At 43.1% G+C, this 15346-nt stretch overlaps 3 protein-coding genes across 8 annotated transcripts in view; 1 reads left to right on the top strand and 2 right to left on the bottom strand.

Annotated features, from left to right (window-relative positions):
• Positions 1–600: 600 nt before the first annotated feature.
• LOC121322598 (DNA-directed RNA polymerases I, II, and III subunit RPABC3-like) lies at positions 601–3867 on the bottom strand. Of its 3 annotated transcripts, none has more exons than XM_041262753.1 (6): positions 3482–3837; positions 2391–2474; positions 2133–2216; positions 1888–1981; positions 1525–1608; positions 601–1045 (listed from the first exon to the last, which is right to left on the bottom strand). In XM_041262753.1, the coding sequence occupies exons 2-6, from the start codon at positions 2461–2463 to the stop codon at positions 928–930; spliced, it is 453 nt and encodes a 150-aa protein (XP_041118687.1). In that variant the 5' UTR covers positions 2464–2474; positions 3482–3837; the 3' UTR covers positions 601–927. The 3 variants fall into 3 exon arrangements, with proteins under 3 accessions (XP_041118687.1, XP_041118686.1, XP_041118688.1); XM_041262752.1 differs by having other exon boundaries at positions 3553–3834; XM_041262754.1 differs by lacking the exon at positions 1525–1608 and having other exon boundaries at positions 3553–3867.
• Positions 3868–5690: 1823 nt separating this feature from the next.
• LOC121323441 (pre-rRNA 2'-O-ribose RNA methyltransferase FTSJ3-like) lies at positions 5691–13167 on the bottom strand. The gene is made up of 10 exons (XM_041264537.1): positions 13101–13167; positions 12189–12195; positions 11788–11834; positions 11540–11619; positions 11243–11415; positions 10687–10835; positions 10136–10298; positions 9721–9818; positions 9363–9465; positions 5691–7202 (listed from the first exon to the last, which is right to left on the bottom strand). Exons 1-10 carry the CDS (start codon positions 13165–13167, stop codon positions 7028–7030), a joined length of 1062 nt encoding a protein of 353 aa, XP_041120471.1. The 3' UTR covers positions 5691–7027.
• A 782-nt stretch (positions 13168–13949) lies between these two features.
• The window catches only part of LOC121323555 (interleukin-1 receptor accessory protein-like), a 14987-nt gene continuing 13590 nt past the window's right edge, over positions 13950–15346 (top strand). For 3 of the 4 annotated variants that reach the window (XM_041264675.1, XM_041264676.1, XM_041264677.1), the window contains exon 1: positions 13951–14388. The gene's annotated coding sequence lies outside the window, so the exon portion shown is untranslated. Of the gene's footprint in view, positions 14389–15346 lie in introns of all 4 variants that reach the window. The other variant, XM_041264678.1, reaches the window with a different exon arrangement.

A 15346-nucleotide genomic window follows, 5' to 3' on the forward strand; every position in this document is an offset into this window, starting at 1 on the left:
TTAAACCCAAACTAATCCCTGACATGTTGTGCTGTTCTTTTTGGAGGACTGAGTTCAGCCAGCGGATTCCTTCCTTTATTTTTCAAAGATTTGGTTAATTTATCTTACAATCAATGAAAAGCAAGCCCTCCCATGTAAGTGACATGGCAGTGGGCTAAGCCACTAGTATGCCATGCTGTTCTCCTGCAGAGTACGGGGTTCAAATTCCATATTCCTTTCTTTATTTAAAAAAAAAAAAATGTTTTATTGACCTGATAATCAGTGTGAAACACAGCTTTCCTGTGGGAGCTGTTGTTGCAGTGGACTAATCGCATGGGTTCCACTCACAATCCTGAAAGGTAGAGGGAGAGACAGGCACAAGTACACGCTGGTCTACACCTGCATTTCAGTGTGTCAGCTAGTACTGTGTGCGTGTCTGTGTTTATGTCTGTGCTGCAGTTGGTATTGTGTGTGTGCCTGTGCTGCAGTTAGTACTCTGTGTGTGTCAGTGTCAATGGTGCAAATTTGGCACTGTGGCATTAGATTCTACCACCAGGGTACCTCATATAGCAGCAGTAGACATGTTTGTTATTAAAAACAGAACACTCAACCAAGATGAAATACTTAAAGTTGTCTTTTTATTTACACCTCGTGGTAGCACATGACCTAAGAAACATCAGATCAGAGCAGGGAAGGGCAGAGCGGAGTGGAGGGGGTACAGGCAGTTGTTGGGAAAGCTTCACCCAGAAGCAGTCTCCAGTTTCACTTCATCTCTCTATTAGTCAGTTCTGTTTCATTTCCAGGAGGTCTCGTGTGAAGAAAGGCCCTGCCCAGACACTCTCTTCACCCCACATGCGAAGATATTGTGTATGTGTGTGCGTGTGTGTGAAACAGAGAGAGACAGTCTGTCTCTTACTGAACCCAGGGCCACACGGGTAATGCCAGTCTCTAGAAGGCCAGTTTCTTCATGAGCAAGTAGACTCGGGAGTCCACCTCGAACCCATGCAGGTTGTTGGCATCGCCCTGCAGTCGCATCAGGAGACCCCCATAGGAGATATAGGCAGAGCTGTGAGGACAGACACACACTCAGGTTATTAGGGGCAGAGCCAGCATGTGTAAATGTATATTTGTTAGATAAACACTGCTACTTTTGCTAATCCCAGGTAACACAGGAAATCCACTGAGGACAGTCTCTTGTAAGTTAGTGTCTTCTGCCAAAGAGTTAATGCAAACAGATGCAATCGCCTCTGTAATTGGAGTGTGTTTATACACAAAATGTGGTCCTTATCAATGCTGCTATCACAATGCAACATGCTGGTTGTCAGTATAGCAATACAGAGATCTTCGTCCTCATGTCTTGTACTGAACTTTTTCATAGATGCACAGAGGCGCTAGACTCAGAGGCAGGTGAAACCAATGTATAAAGCAATGCGCCCATTTGCGGTTCATGTCCGAACTGAAGGATTTCACTCTCCTGCCGACCCATTCACTTTATTCTTTGTGTCTGTTTTTGGCTTTGCAGCACAGAGAGGGGCTGATACTCACAGGCGTGTTGCAGCTTCCGTCGAGGTCTCATCCCCTTCGATCTTATATACCTTCCCATACATCACGTAGTCAAACTGGTCCGCCCTGCGCACCGAACACAATGCTCTGGGGTTAGTGCGCTTGATTTCCAATAAAAAGCTGTACCACAACTGTCCAGCATTAATGATTTACATAGATCCCCACAAAACGTTGTTTTATTCTGAGAGTGCATTGCTTATCAGGCACATACAAGTCCAAACCTGCTTTTGATATTAAAATATTGAAATGGTTTTGTTGCACAGAGCAGTATTTTGGCTACATAACCAAATCTGACCATAAGGTCCCACTGCCTCCCAGTCCCCCAGCTCAAGTTTCATGCGGTACCTTGAGGGTCGGTCATCAGTGGGATTGTATTCTCCATCATCAGGGGTGCCGTCCTCGTAAAGGGTACTAGCAATCACCAGGCGGAACTTGTCACCTGAGAGACAGACGCAGTGTTAACAGAATTCTTGTCCAGTAAAAGCCATTACATTACTTTTTTATATTATAGGTCGACGGGGTAGGGTTAGGTTTAGGGTTACAGTTAGGGTTAATAGGTAAATGTCTTTGGGTCACAGTGCCTCTCTTACCCAGGTCGACGGGGTAGATCTGGATGTTGATGTCAAGGATCAGGTCCATCTTGAAGGATTCACTTTCACAGTGCAGCCGTGAAACTGAGAAACAGAGAAGCAGAATCAGCTGCTTGTCAACACTCGAACCTTACCTCTCTCACACAGTCTCGACTCTTACCTCTCTCACAGTCTCGACCCTTACCTCTCTCACAGTCTCGACTCTTACCTCTCTCACAGTCTCGACTCTTACCTCTCTCAAACAGCCTCAACCCTTACCTCTCTCAAACTTCATCCCATCTGGGTCGATGTCCTTCACATCAAAGATATCCTCAAACAGGATTCCTGCCATGTCAGCTCAGTCTGTGGAGAGAAGGACTTGATCACACAGTTCCAATCATCTGGGACCCCAAATATTAGCCACTTACTTTCAATGAGGAATGACTAGGTGTGACACTCTCATTTTACCCGTGGACATAGGTTTCTGGTGATGGGCTGCCAAGGACAACATTACATTTAATATTATACCAGTACTGGCAGCCACATTTCAAGAAAGTTTTTTTTTTTTTAGGGGGGTTGAAATGTTCCACCCAGTCATATAGTGTGTGTGTGTGTGTGTGTGTGTGTGTGTATATATATATATATATATATATATATATATATATATATATATATATGGTAAAACTATAAAGTTTAGTATTCTGCTTATCAGTCTAAAGAGGTTATCCATAAATTGTGTTTAAAAGAAAAAAAAAAAAATATATATATATATATATATATATATATATATATATATATATATATATATATACATCAATGTAATGAAGCGCTACTGTTAAAAAAAAACAAATGTTTTTGGGTTACATTAAAAACTAATTTTTGATTAACAGTAAAGATCACATATAGATGGTTATGGATATATAATAAATTAAATAATAATACAGTAATAATAAATGCTAGAATAATCTCTTTGTTCGGGAGAAGTGGAAACTTCAGTTATTAAATATGGTTACCTCTGCACTACTGTAGTTAAACAACACAGTGCCAGTTTCCTTTCTCAATCAAAAGCGCAAATGACTTTTTAATAAAATAAATAAATCCTTACAGATCTGGCTCATAGACTGCCCTCCAAAATCGGGTGACAAATGGATATTTTAATAAAGCTGTACTTGTTTTGTTTATGTTTGTTTGTTTCTGACCGCACAGCGTAAGCACGACACACACCGTGCTGAATAAACCACACCTAAAAAATAATAATTATTTCAACATTTAGGAGCGTTCTGTGATGTGTAAAAAGCATCACTCTAGGCGCGGTATGGATAATGTACTGGTTTACCGAGTCAAAAATGCAACCCGAAATACTGGCTTACTGTACGCTTCCTGTCTTTGCCGCTGGGTTCGACAGGAACAAAACAATAAATGCAAGTCCTGGTGAGTGTACCTTAGTTTGTGTGTATCCCAGTTCTGCTCGTCGTCAATATAAAATGGTACATCAATCTACAGGGTCTACAGAAAGGTTTTCATTTAGCAGAGATCCCTCCCCGCCGATTCCCAACGTGGGAAACCGCTGACCTCTCAACTCTGCCCCGCCGGCCTAGCTTCTGCTTCCGGTGTAGTCTAAAAATGAAGCCGCCTTCGCTATCTTTAGTTTGGGAAGATTTGCCCCAAAATGGTCAAACTATGTAGTGCCGAAACTAAGCTCGTTGGTGCGAGACTAGAGTTTAACAGGCTGTCTTTTCTACTAAAATAAACAAACAAAGCATAAACCCTCATTGTAAACAAACTATACTAAAATAAACAAAGTTTAGACCCTCACTGTAAACAAACTATAACACAATGTTTAAAATTATCATTACATCACATCATTTATTTTTGACCACCAATGGGCTAAGCTTGTCGGTCTGTCCAAAGGCAGAAGATAGCCAGAGCAGGGCTGTGTTGTTTCTATAACAACTGTTGGTCAGTTGCTGTGACACCACTGGGCAGGTTCGGTGCTTTGAAGTTGCTCAGGTGATGAAGGGGACCTGGGTTTTGCCATGGCTGCTAGTAGAATAACCCGGTCGTGCTGATGAAGTGGTTTTGCTGTTTTGTTCAGCGGTGTCCTGTGTTGTATGCACCCTTTGTACTGACTGGACTGTCCTCGCAAACAAAGCCTCTCTGGTCAGTACTACATACAGCAGTCGATCTGCTTATCTCTCGCAGGTTCTGTCCGTTTCCCCTGTAGAAAATAATTAATTAATCGTGTGTTGTATCGTAGCCCAGGCTCGTTTGCATAAGTCTGAACCCCAGTGGTCTCTCTCGCCAAATCGGGAGGACGTGTTGAATTACACTATATAACACAATTTTTGTTCCTGGATAGTAAGTGTTATTTCCTAATTGCTTATGCCTCAAAAGTATAGAAAATGGCTATTATTCCCCACAAACTTTGCTTTTGCGACCAGGACAGTGATATTTTGAAATTTACCTATTTCCAATGAGAAAATGGTCTTTTCGTTCACATACAGTCAGAAAAAAACAACATATGAATCCAAATTAACACGTATTTATACTAAAGCAATACAAAAATGACTACAAAAGATTTAGAAGCGAGTAGTTTTTCGGGATTTACGATTATACTGTAAATCACTTTCACGAATCATCCCCCAAATGTAGTCTCCCATCATGTTCTCGTTATACTGTCCTTGGTAGCGGCGTTCAAAGTCCAGTATATCCTGGTGGAAGCGCTCGCCTTGCTCCTCCGAGTACGCTCCCATGTTCTCCTTGAATTTATCAAGATGAGCATCAAGGATATGGACTTTGAGGGACATCCTACAAACCATTGTTTCAGCCCAGAGTCTCAACCAGCGCCACATAGTTTTCGGCCTTTTGATAGCCCAGGAAGCCCCGAACCACTGCGACAAAGCTGTTCCAAGCCGCTTTCTCCTTACTAGCGAGCTTCTTGGGGAATTCATTGCACTCCAGGATCTTCTTTATCTGTGATCTGACAAAGACACCGGCTTTGACCTTTGCCTCAGACAGCTTAGGGAAGAAGTCTTGAAGGTATTTGAAGGCTGCCGACTCCTTATCTAGAGCTCTGACAAATTGGTTCATAAGGCCCCGTTTGATGTGCAGTGGTGGCATCAGCACCTTCCGGGGGTCCACCAGTGGCTCCCACTTGACGTTGTTCCTCCCCAGAGAACTCAGTCCGCTGTGGCCAGTCCCGCCTGTGGTAGTGAGCCTTGGTGTCCCTGCTGTCCCAAAGGCAAAGATAGCAGGGAAACTTGGTAAAACCGCCTTGGAGACCCATCAGGAATGCCACCATTGCAGCCTCTTGATGCCATCTCAGAAAAATGCAGATATGTATCCATTTAGGCAGCTGGAACTAAACTGAACTGATGGACTTAAGGCCCCTGCATTTATACTACTATTTATATTACTGGAAAGTTCTAGAAGTTACTCCAAGTTTACTCAGCACTGAATCTATCTGGAATGTTCTAGAAAATAGATACATTTCAAAATATCACTGTCCTGGTCACAAAAGCAAAGTTTGTGGGGAATAATAGCCATTTTCTATACTTTTGAGGCATAAGCAATTAGGAAATAACACTTACTATCCAGGAACCAAAAAAAAAAAAAAATTGTTAGTGTTATCCGGATCTCTGATGCTAGGCAGATGGAGAGGGAGCCGGCCACACCTCCCAGGTCGTACTGTGGTAATGGTGGGCGCTAAAGACTGGCCTTTTGTAGGATTACAATACATACAATAAATATATAATACGGTTGTTATTAAATCATTTTCAATATGTTTCACACAGGAACCGTTTTTGCTGAGAGGGCCAACATACTTTGCCCCTGAGAGGGGGAGCCAGCATGCCTCTTTCTCCAGCGCTGTCTGCAGCTACCTGAAGCAGCTCTGAGACTGTACCCCTGCACAGCACCTCAGCCACCACCACAGGGCCCTGTTCTCAATGATGAACTCCTGTGAGAGACCTCAGAGACTGTGAGACACACACACACACACAGATAGACTACACAGCAAATGGTCCTGTTCTCAATGATGATCTCCTGAGAGACAGAGAGATTGTCAGACAGACTACACAGCCACAGCCTTAGAGAGTACAATTTGCAGAGAAATTTGAGAGAAATACTCTCTTGGTAATATCCTCTCAAGGTCTCTTGATGAAAGGGGTATGGGAAGAAGAAATTAACAGAGGAGAAGCCTATACACACACACACACACACACACACGTATAACAAATTTCTGTCCACTCGCTGCATTTACTTTGACAATGCTTGTATAACTTGTCATGCCAATAAAGACCAAGAAGCACAGACTACGCAACCACAGAGCCACGTTCTCACTGAAGGAATCCCAGAGAAAGTGCGAGACACTAGAGGCAGCAACCCTCACAAACTCAGCTTGATTGCCAAGTAGACAAGCAGCATGACCAGGATGTGAAGTCCCCACTCGGTTGGGGTGCACACCAGCTGAGCAGAGAGAGGGAGAGATTCACACTGTTTTAACACCCTGAAAATGTGTAATCTACACAAACATGCTGGAAGCTGTGGTGCAGGTATAAACCATACATTCATGAACTGATAGAGCCCAGGGATGTCTGCAAAGAGGAAGAAGAGACAGACTGCTAACTGAACAGCAGGACCAACACAAAGAGATCTACAGGGGGCAACATCACAAACACAGCAGAGTGAGTTGCATTATGGTCAGGGTCAGAGCACTCACAGGGGCTGTGTATTGCGTTGTGGAAGGGATGAGCACGACAGAGGCAGGTTAAGGGTTAGCGTTAGGATTATGGCTATTCAACGTATACTGTAGATGGGAAAGGCTTAACCCCACAGGTTAAAGTCACAGAGCTGCAGCTGAACACACGGTAGGTTAAGCTCAGGGCTGGTCAGGGTGAGAGGTATGTTTTTGACACTCAGTTGGCATAGATTGCCTTGAGGAAGGGCTTCCCTCTGGAAAAAATGAAGGCCACTGCAATGCAGCTGAATAGGGACAGCAGCCAGACAGTAGTGTTCTCGTAGCTCTTGAACCTGGGGTCCGACGCAGGAACGCTGAAGGTGGAGTTACGAATCCCGTTCCCTGCGCTGGAGCTGGCATTCCCAAAGGTGCAGGCACTGAGTCAACACCATTCACCCATTCCCCTCTGTATAAAGCATCCTGGCTGCTTCCAGAGATCCAGAAGGATCTGAGAGGAAAGAATTTGCATCATCGCACTTCAGTGGCCACCTTGGTAAGATCAGATGCTTACATTCCATGGATCAAACGACAGAGGGAAGGGGAAGGGTTCTTTACAATGCAGCCCTCCAATCTCCGCCCTTCAGTGGTACACCCGCAGGTAAGTATTAGTACGTAATCACCTGTAGATATCATTGGGCAGGCACCAGGTCTGCTGCTGCAATGTGTATTATACTTTTAATTCAACCTTTACTGGATTCATTTTCATTTAACCCAAAACAATGTACAACATAATTTTTTCCCTAAAGGGGTGATTTTTAAAAAATATATTTTTTACAAAATGTATACATTGGATTTGTTGTTACTCATGAATCTACATTTAAACTACATAACTTAACCTTGGTTGTAGCAGTGGGGCAATAGGGTTCAAATTGTGCATTTTAAACCTGAAAGTTAAGAGAGCTGCATATCCCTTCAATATGAAAATTCAGAGAGTGTGGTAAATAGGTGTGCCAAGCGGAGTTCAGATGCATGCCAGCCTGGATACAGTTCACAGGATTCATGTAGGTGTGGAGGTCTCTATCCCAGTCTTTCTCTCTCCTCCCTCCTCCTTTCTGACTGTGGCCACCCTCTCTGTGCGCCCTGCCTTGCCCCCCTACTTCCCGCTCTGCACTACTTCACACTCTGCATGGTCCATTCAATCATTTAGTAAAGAATGCATTAATAAGTAGTCTGCTGTACTTCACAGGTCATCTGACCACAGCAACGTCATTGTGGTGAAAGCATGTTAGTCTGGAAGAAGCAAGTTAATAAGTGGTTAGTTAGTTGGTTAAGTAAGTAGTGGAGGTGCAGACAGTGCACATTGCCGAGGTCAAATGACCTTGAACACAAGCCATGAGAACCGAGAGCTTTTATTAACCTAGGAGGGTACAATTAATAACATGTTTGCTTCTTTCAAAACTGTTCCTGTGACACATACATAGTGAATAGAAGTACAACACATGCATGATTTAGGGAATTTAATTAGCTGTAAAAACCATTTAATAAAAACGGCAAAGGTTTTTATTTTGTGTGTACCGAGCCTCATCTGCGGTTTACTGTCTGTTCCTCCGATATAGTCCTGGTATATTGAGTGAAACATGACAAAGACACTGCATCCAAAATTCAGCATTGTACTGCTATCAATTCCAGAAATTCTCTATTTTCAAAACAATATTTTTCAGGAATATTCCATATGAAACAGAATAAAAAAAGTAAACTATTTTGTTAACCAGTATTTATGCACACAACCTTGTCCCTGTAATACATGTCTGATAGAACAAACCCAGAAAGCTAGGTGTTGACCACAGCCTCTGCCTTCTTTTTGGCCTGCTCAATCATCTTCAGTGACTGAGAGAAGGAAAGAGAGAGAGTGGCAGGGATGAGAGATCAGGACAGCCACACTCCAACTGGAAGATGACCAAAGTATTCATTTCAAATAAAAAGAACACCAATTAGCACTAGCTACTTTATGAGCTTGCCCTCGGTGTTTGGAAGTAGACCATGTCTAATAGTCAAGGTGTGTTTGTGACCGCTCCCCGCTACCCTCTTACCCTCCTCTTCTTGCGGGCCTTGGCCTCCGCCACTTTCTTGATGGGCCAGGCGTTGAGCTCTTTCCAGCGCTCCTTATATTCCTCCACCAGCTTTTTAGTGACCTGGATCTACTGCTGGTGGTGCTTCTTCTCATCGTCCAAAAACTATTCAGGAACCTCTTCCACCTCCTCATTGTACGCGTACCTGCCACGCAAAGCACACGCACATCATGTGGACGCGACATACAAAACACACACCAATCACATGGACCTGATACGCAAAACACACAAAGATTATGTGGACGTAACACACGCAAAACAACCGGCTGGCTGAACACACACACATGAACTTGATAAGCAAACAGCAAACTGAACAGACACATTACACAAAGACTCGACACACAAACCTGCCTTTTAATGTAGTAATAAAGTTCTATACATGTGCTGCTCAGCGCTCCCCTGGCTCTTGGGTCCAGGGAATGCTGATCACCCTGCTGACCTTACCTGTTGAAGGACCGGTCAACAAGGTCTCGTTGTTTCTTCTTGGAAGCAGCGATGATGGTGCCCAAAGCCAGTCCCTCGGGGTTCAGGATCTGAGCCTTCTTACCTGCGGGCAGACAAAATAAACCAAAAAAAAAAAAAAAAAAAAAAAAAAAACTGTTTCTAACCATAATGATCAAGCACACAAATGTAAACCAGTGAACAAAGAGCATGTAATGGAAATACAGAATTTGAGACCAACAATTGAGTCTTTGAAGACAGAAGAGCAGTTTGTAATAATCGCGCACATTTCAAGGCGTGCTGTCACAGTGTAGCAATCTAATTGGGAGAGAGTGTGTTGTAATACACTAGGGCCACTCACTCGTTCTCTTGACAGGCACCACCTCAAAGTCCTGCTCCTCTCCCAGGCCTCTCTTCTCTCCTTTCATCCCCGACTTCCTCTTAATATCCTGGATCGCACTGCACACACAACACAGGAAGGACTTCATTTCATGAGGCACCACACTGAGCTCCGATCCCATTGGACTGGCCGCATCTGCATGTACTACCTTCTGTGATTCAGTCAGATAACATCAAGGCTTTGCAAAGCGTTGTAAAAATCAATCAATGACCACAGTTCTGGTCTCGTTTAGCATTGCCATTATGTTAACATAATGTAACTCAGAGATTCAAGCAGGGCTACTGTATTGTAGAGCAGGCACTGGATATTGAGGTTAGTATATTGGGTTGTAAACACAGAACTTAAGCTAGCCTGTCAACAAGATGTGAACTCTGACCTTTCGTCCTCGCTGCTGCTGGTGTCAGAGTCGCTGTCACTTTCTCCTCCTTCCTGCTGATCTTTGACCTGCGATGCTGCTCCAACTTCCCATTTAATCTCCTCCCCTTTCTGATCAGTGGGCGTGGTTTTACTTTTCCCTTTCCCCTTCCTCCCGTCCTCCCCTGAAATGACAATGGGAGAGATATCTGTATGAAATAAAAAGCAGCCCATTATCAGAGAACGTGCACATTCATTTCTGGCTTAAGTCCATCTCTGTAATTACTGGTTGGTAAAAGCCATCTGTTATGTAAAATAAAATTGGCGTTTCTTTATTTTCCGTACATACGGGTGATAATTGTCAATCACCATCAATGCAGAGGTTTAAAAAAAAAAAAAAAATCACATATCAATTCTAACAGTAATGTTAAGTCCTCCTGACCTAAGCCCTTCTCACTGTACAGTTTCTGGGTTTATTTAATCTCAATGTCAGCATCCAGATCAAGCTCCGTGAAAATATCCTGGAGAAAGAAATGAGAGAGAAGAGTTTGAACAGGAACGGAAAAACACAACTCAGTGTCGGGCTGGGGGGCGGGGGCCGCACCTTCCCGAACCACAGGCTGGTCTCGCGGTCCCTCTTCTCACTCTTATCCTCCAATTCCACCAGCAGCTCGTTCTTTTCATCCTCCTCCACCTCCTGCAGCCCCACTGCGAACGACACCCTGCAAACAACAAGCAGACAGACAGGGAAGGTCAGGCACAGGAATCCAGCACAAGACGGAGTGAAGGAGGGGTCAGGCACAAGGGCACAGCACAAACCACAGCAGACAGGGAGGGAGGGAGGGTAGGTAAGGCACTGGGGCACAGCACAGATCACAACAGCTATAGGTGTCTAAGATAATAAAATAATGAAGTGATCGTATGACACGGGACTGGCTCAAACATGTTGCTGGGGAGGGGGGTCTAGACAAAATACAAGGATTCAGAGACTGACCTGTGAAAGGTTTACAGGATGACCTGCAGCAGGAATTTTCTTGTTCTCAGTTCCATAGGAAAGTTAGTGAATTGTTTCTACATGTTCAGCTCATCTAGTTAAAAGGCATCGCCCTCTATAATGAACTCATCCCACCCTGCAGGGCCCGAGCTGCACCCCCTGCTCTGGTAAGGGGAGGAAACCCAATCTGCACTCCAGGGCATGTCTCCTTGTGAATAGGCGTCGTATTGCCAATTGGCTCCCACGTTGGGAGCACCATCATTCAGACAAACATCAACCTTCCAGGTCTGCAGCTCCTTCTTCAGGGCCTGGGGACGGAAGCATGTATTCATATGTGAATAACATTCATATTAATATTATTACTATTCTTACAGACAGTGGAAGAGCAGGGAACTCCAGTCACTGCACAGCAGCTTGCTCACAGCCTCCTACCTGTTGGCATTTCTCTGTGGTGATGTCCTCCTGCAGGGTGACCACATTGGGAATGGGCTTGATAGGAACTAGGTCCACTCCTGAGAGAGAGAGAGAGAGAGAGAGAGAGAGAGAGAGAGAGAGAGAGAGAGAGAGAGAGAGAGAGAATCCCACTGTTATATGGAATCTTACTATACAATTGACTATGATTAGCTTAAACTGGCAGCAACCTAGAAAAGTGAGCATCAAAATAGATAAACTCGACTCACCAATGACGAGACTGAAGACAGGCATGAACTTGGATGCCACCTGCAACCTGCAGACAGGGGGAGATAGTCAGAGCAGCAGCAAAACTACTACAATAAAGAAACTAAGAACTAGAAGTACGAACTGTAGAACTGGACCCATACTAATCACGTACAACTGCACTGAAACGTACTATCCAAAACATATTCAATCTTTGAAGTGAAGTCACTCTTTTTAGATTTAATCAGTTGAAGTGAAATTACACAAGATATGGCACTAGTGTACCGAAAAAGCATCACAGTTCATTACATTAACCCACAGGACTGTGCATGTGTTTCTGCATGTGTCTCTTGTGAGCCTCTGTGTATGTGTCTCGTGTGTCTGAGCGTGCGTCTCTGAGCATGTATCTCTTGTGTGTACTCACCATCCTCCTGGAGCAGCACACAGGTCCAGCACAGCTCATGCTTTCTGAAGGAACTGGAACTTGCGGTTCAGCTGAATCAACTTGAAAGAGGATCGTGAGCAGTAACCTGAGAGAGAGAGAGAGAGAGAGAGAGAGAGAGAGAGAGAGAGAGAGAGAGAGAGAGAGAGAGAGAAACATCAGCACTGCACAACTCAGAGGGAGGTGGCTCCCTCCTTCAGAATCTCTATTGTGCTCTGAGGAAGACCTATGGGTCAAAATGCGTAAGCCATTGTTATGTTAACTGTGGTTTTTAATATGTTTAAATAAACGCTATTGCTTTTATTGAGAATTTCTTTGCGCTGTAGACTTAATTGACACAGGAGTTGCTGTGTTCATTTCTCCTTCAATGGGATTTCTCACTGGAGGAGACTTCTAATATATATATATATATATATATATATATATATATACACACACACACACACACACACACACACACACACACACACACACTGGTTCTAACGGATCAGTTAGGAAACCAGTAGTCTTTTGGGGTTTCCTATTACCAGTACAAATTCTAATGACAGAAAGAAGCCCCAGAAAAGTCTGGTGACAGTTGTTTAAACTGTTTGCCTTTAAGTGAAACATGTGGTTGTGTAGACACTGGCAGCAGCGTCTGCTGCGTTCGCGCCAGTAGAAATCATGCAACACCAGCCTGTAAAAAAAAAGCAAATCCAAACAAAACTACAGTATAATAATATCCTTGGCAATGATCCCACCCATACATTCTGTGTTGTACCAATAATGTCATTGTGACAAGCTGTCTATTTATTTCTCCAATTGTATGTAACAAAATATCTCAAAATGAAGTCCGCTCGCCAGCAGCAAGGCATTGTTTTATTTTACATATTTAAAACCATTGACTTCTCTTACCCGTTTCCTTGGCTAAGTGGTAAAACTTATCCTTCCTGGTCTTTCCTACTTTCAGTTTCTTCCCCATGTCTCCCGCGGCAGTGAGATATTATACACTGTATTGAATGTTGTTATTATTCTAGACTGCAGCTGATCCACACAGCCCGACTCTCTACCTGATTCTTACCCGTGTACCAAATCCCACGCTGGGTGGGAAACGTCATCCACAGGCGTGTAATATCAACCCCCAACTTTATTGAAAAGCTAACAGAGTAAAAGGCAAGAAATATAATCAGGCTGTTACTACACAGCTAACCCTTCGACGCCTATTTTTACAGCACGTTCGTGCTAAATGTGCACGATTCAACCAGATTCATACCTTGGAATGAGGGGTTTTATTCAAATGTTATTCCATTATGATGTTCTACACTTGGCACCTTTGAAAACTGATAACATGACGTTTTGTGGTAAACTTCACTCCTAGTAAAAGTTAGTAAAACTTGTGACACCCAACCGATCGTTTGTCAGTGAAAGCACAGAGCGCTACAGTGAGGTGCTGGAGAATGGTTGCAAAACGTCCCTCAGACTCCACCTGTGTGAGGTGTTTAACACTTTGATTCCGAGGTGTATTTCTGAAATAGTCCACTAGGGAGCCACTCTGCATGATATAAGCGTCCAGTGAGGACGAGCACGGCTCTCGTTCGTAACCCTGATCTCATGACTGTGTTGAAGCACAGCGAGGGACCGTTGATAGATGGACAACGACACCTGTGCCTTCTGCCAGTTCTGTTGTCAATTCATTGCTTGCCTTCTTTCTGTTCCTCAAGGATATTATCTTCAAGTATTGCTCATCCTTGTTAGACAGCTTTTTTGGGTTTTCCAGTGCTGAGTTTGTCAATTACAGATTATGTTTCTCTGTACTTGTTGATTATGCTTCGGATACCTCATCCAAATCGCGCACAAGAAACTTAAATTGAAAATGCGACTTATTTTATATTTTTGTGAAACTCGATACATGACCCTACGAGTAACAGAAATCTATGTATTATTTAACTTTGTTCAACATCTTCATCCACGTGATGAAAAATACAATCACAGAACAGGGCGAATTCGCAAAGACACGCACATTAACTCCACCCAAAGGATTTCCAAGCATTGCACATCCACAACACGAAAGCACATTCAAACACAACCGGTATAGCTCGTAACACCAGTTTGCTCGCCTCTTCAGTAATAATGCTCTTGAACATCCGGCATGCCACGTTTGTTTTTAATTTTTTAGCGACCACACAGCAGCAATACAGTACCGGTAAGAACTTACATCTACTTTCACTTCTTCTTCTTCTTCTTTATTATTATTATTATTTATTTATTATTATTATTATTATTATTATTATTATTATACACACGCTGCGCGGCCTAGCCCTTAAGAGGCAACCCATTCCTCAGTCACGTGATTGCACTAGAATTTCTGAACTTGCACAATCCGGTCTTTGATTGCGTCTATATTATCATATTTATTGCTGAGTGGGGAACTTTGAACTTTAGGAGTGAAAGATATTAATCATATTTATAAAACTATGTTACAGCAATTCACTGGTCAGTTTTTAATAACCAGCGCTTTCCTGTGCTGCCGCGGGACCTTGTAAATCATCCAGTGGCATCTCAATTGTCTCCAAATTGTGCAGAATATGCGTTGGACACAGATGCCCGCAGATTACTGTTGGAAGCCTTGGTTTATTTGGGGTTTTTGCAAAGTATCTTAAGGGGTTACAGCAAGTGAAATAATTCCATCTAGCGTACCTGCTGTGCACCCCAATTCGCTGTGTAGATCTCATACGTGCAGGTTTGAATGAAACATTGTAGCTATGCAAATAGTGTATTAATTTCATGTGATCCATTACTGCTTGCATTATCAGAAGCAAGAAGACACTGTAGGGATCTGGCAACGTTTCCAGGTACATTGTTTAAAATGAACATACTCATTTTCTATAACAATGTGTCTCTTTCATAACTACTCATTTTAGGACTACATTCTAGAGGTGCCACAATTAAGAGATTAATCCATTTCAGATCGGCATTTATTCATCATTGTTATTATTATGCATGCCTCGGTTAAATATCGATCTGTTAGTTGTGAATCTGGATCTTGTCAGCTGTGGGCTGTATTTCAGGCATCTAAATAAATTAAAATATGTGTGTGTGTGTGTAGACTGATTGCAAAGCAGTTGCTAATAGTTACTGCTTATACAAATTTGCAATTCGGC

This window comes from Polyodon spathula, chromosome 11, assembly GCF_017654505.1.
Source record: "Polyodon spathula isolate WHYD16114869_AA chromosome 11, ASM1765450v1, whole genome shotgun sequence".
In the NCBI taxonomy this organism is placed as follows: Eukaryota; Metazoa; Chordata; class Actinopteri; order Acipenseriformes; family Polyodontidae; genus Polyodon; species Polyodon spathula.

Bases quoted from the DNA above. Each gene is read 5' to 3' on its own strand.
- LOC121322598 (XM_041262753.1), bottom strand. From the start codon at position 2,463: ATGGCAGGAATCCTGTTTGAGGATATCTTTGATGTGAAGGACATCGAC. The intron at 1,609-1,887 runs GTACCGCATGAA...TTCGGTGCGCAG, and splicing joins ACTGATGACCGACCCTCAAG to GGCGGACCAGTTTGACTACG. The intron at 1,046-1,524 runs GTGAGTATCAGC...CTGTCCTCACAG, and splicing joins ACGGAAGCTGCAACACGCCT to CTCTGCCTATATCTCCTATG.
- LOC121323441 (XM_041264537.1), bottom strand. From the start codon at position 13,167: ATGGGGAAGAAACTGAAAGTAGGAAAGACCAGGAAGGATAAGTTTTAC. The intron at 11,620-11,787 runs GTGAGTCGAGTT...TCTCTCTCTCAG, and splicing joins TGTCTTCAGTCTCGTCATTG to GAGTGGACCTAGTTCCTATC. The intron at 9,466-9,720 runs GTGAGTGGCCCT...GTCTGCCCGCAG, and splicing joins GGTGCCTGTCAAGAGAACGA to GTAAGAAGGCTCAGATCCTG.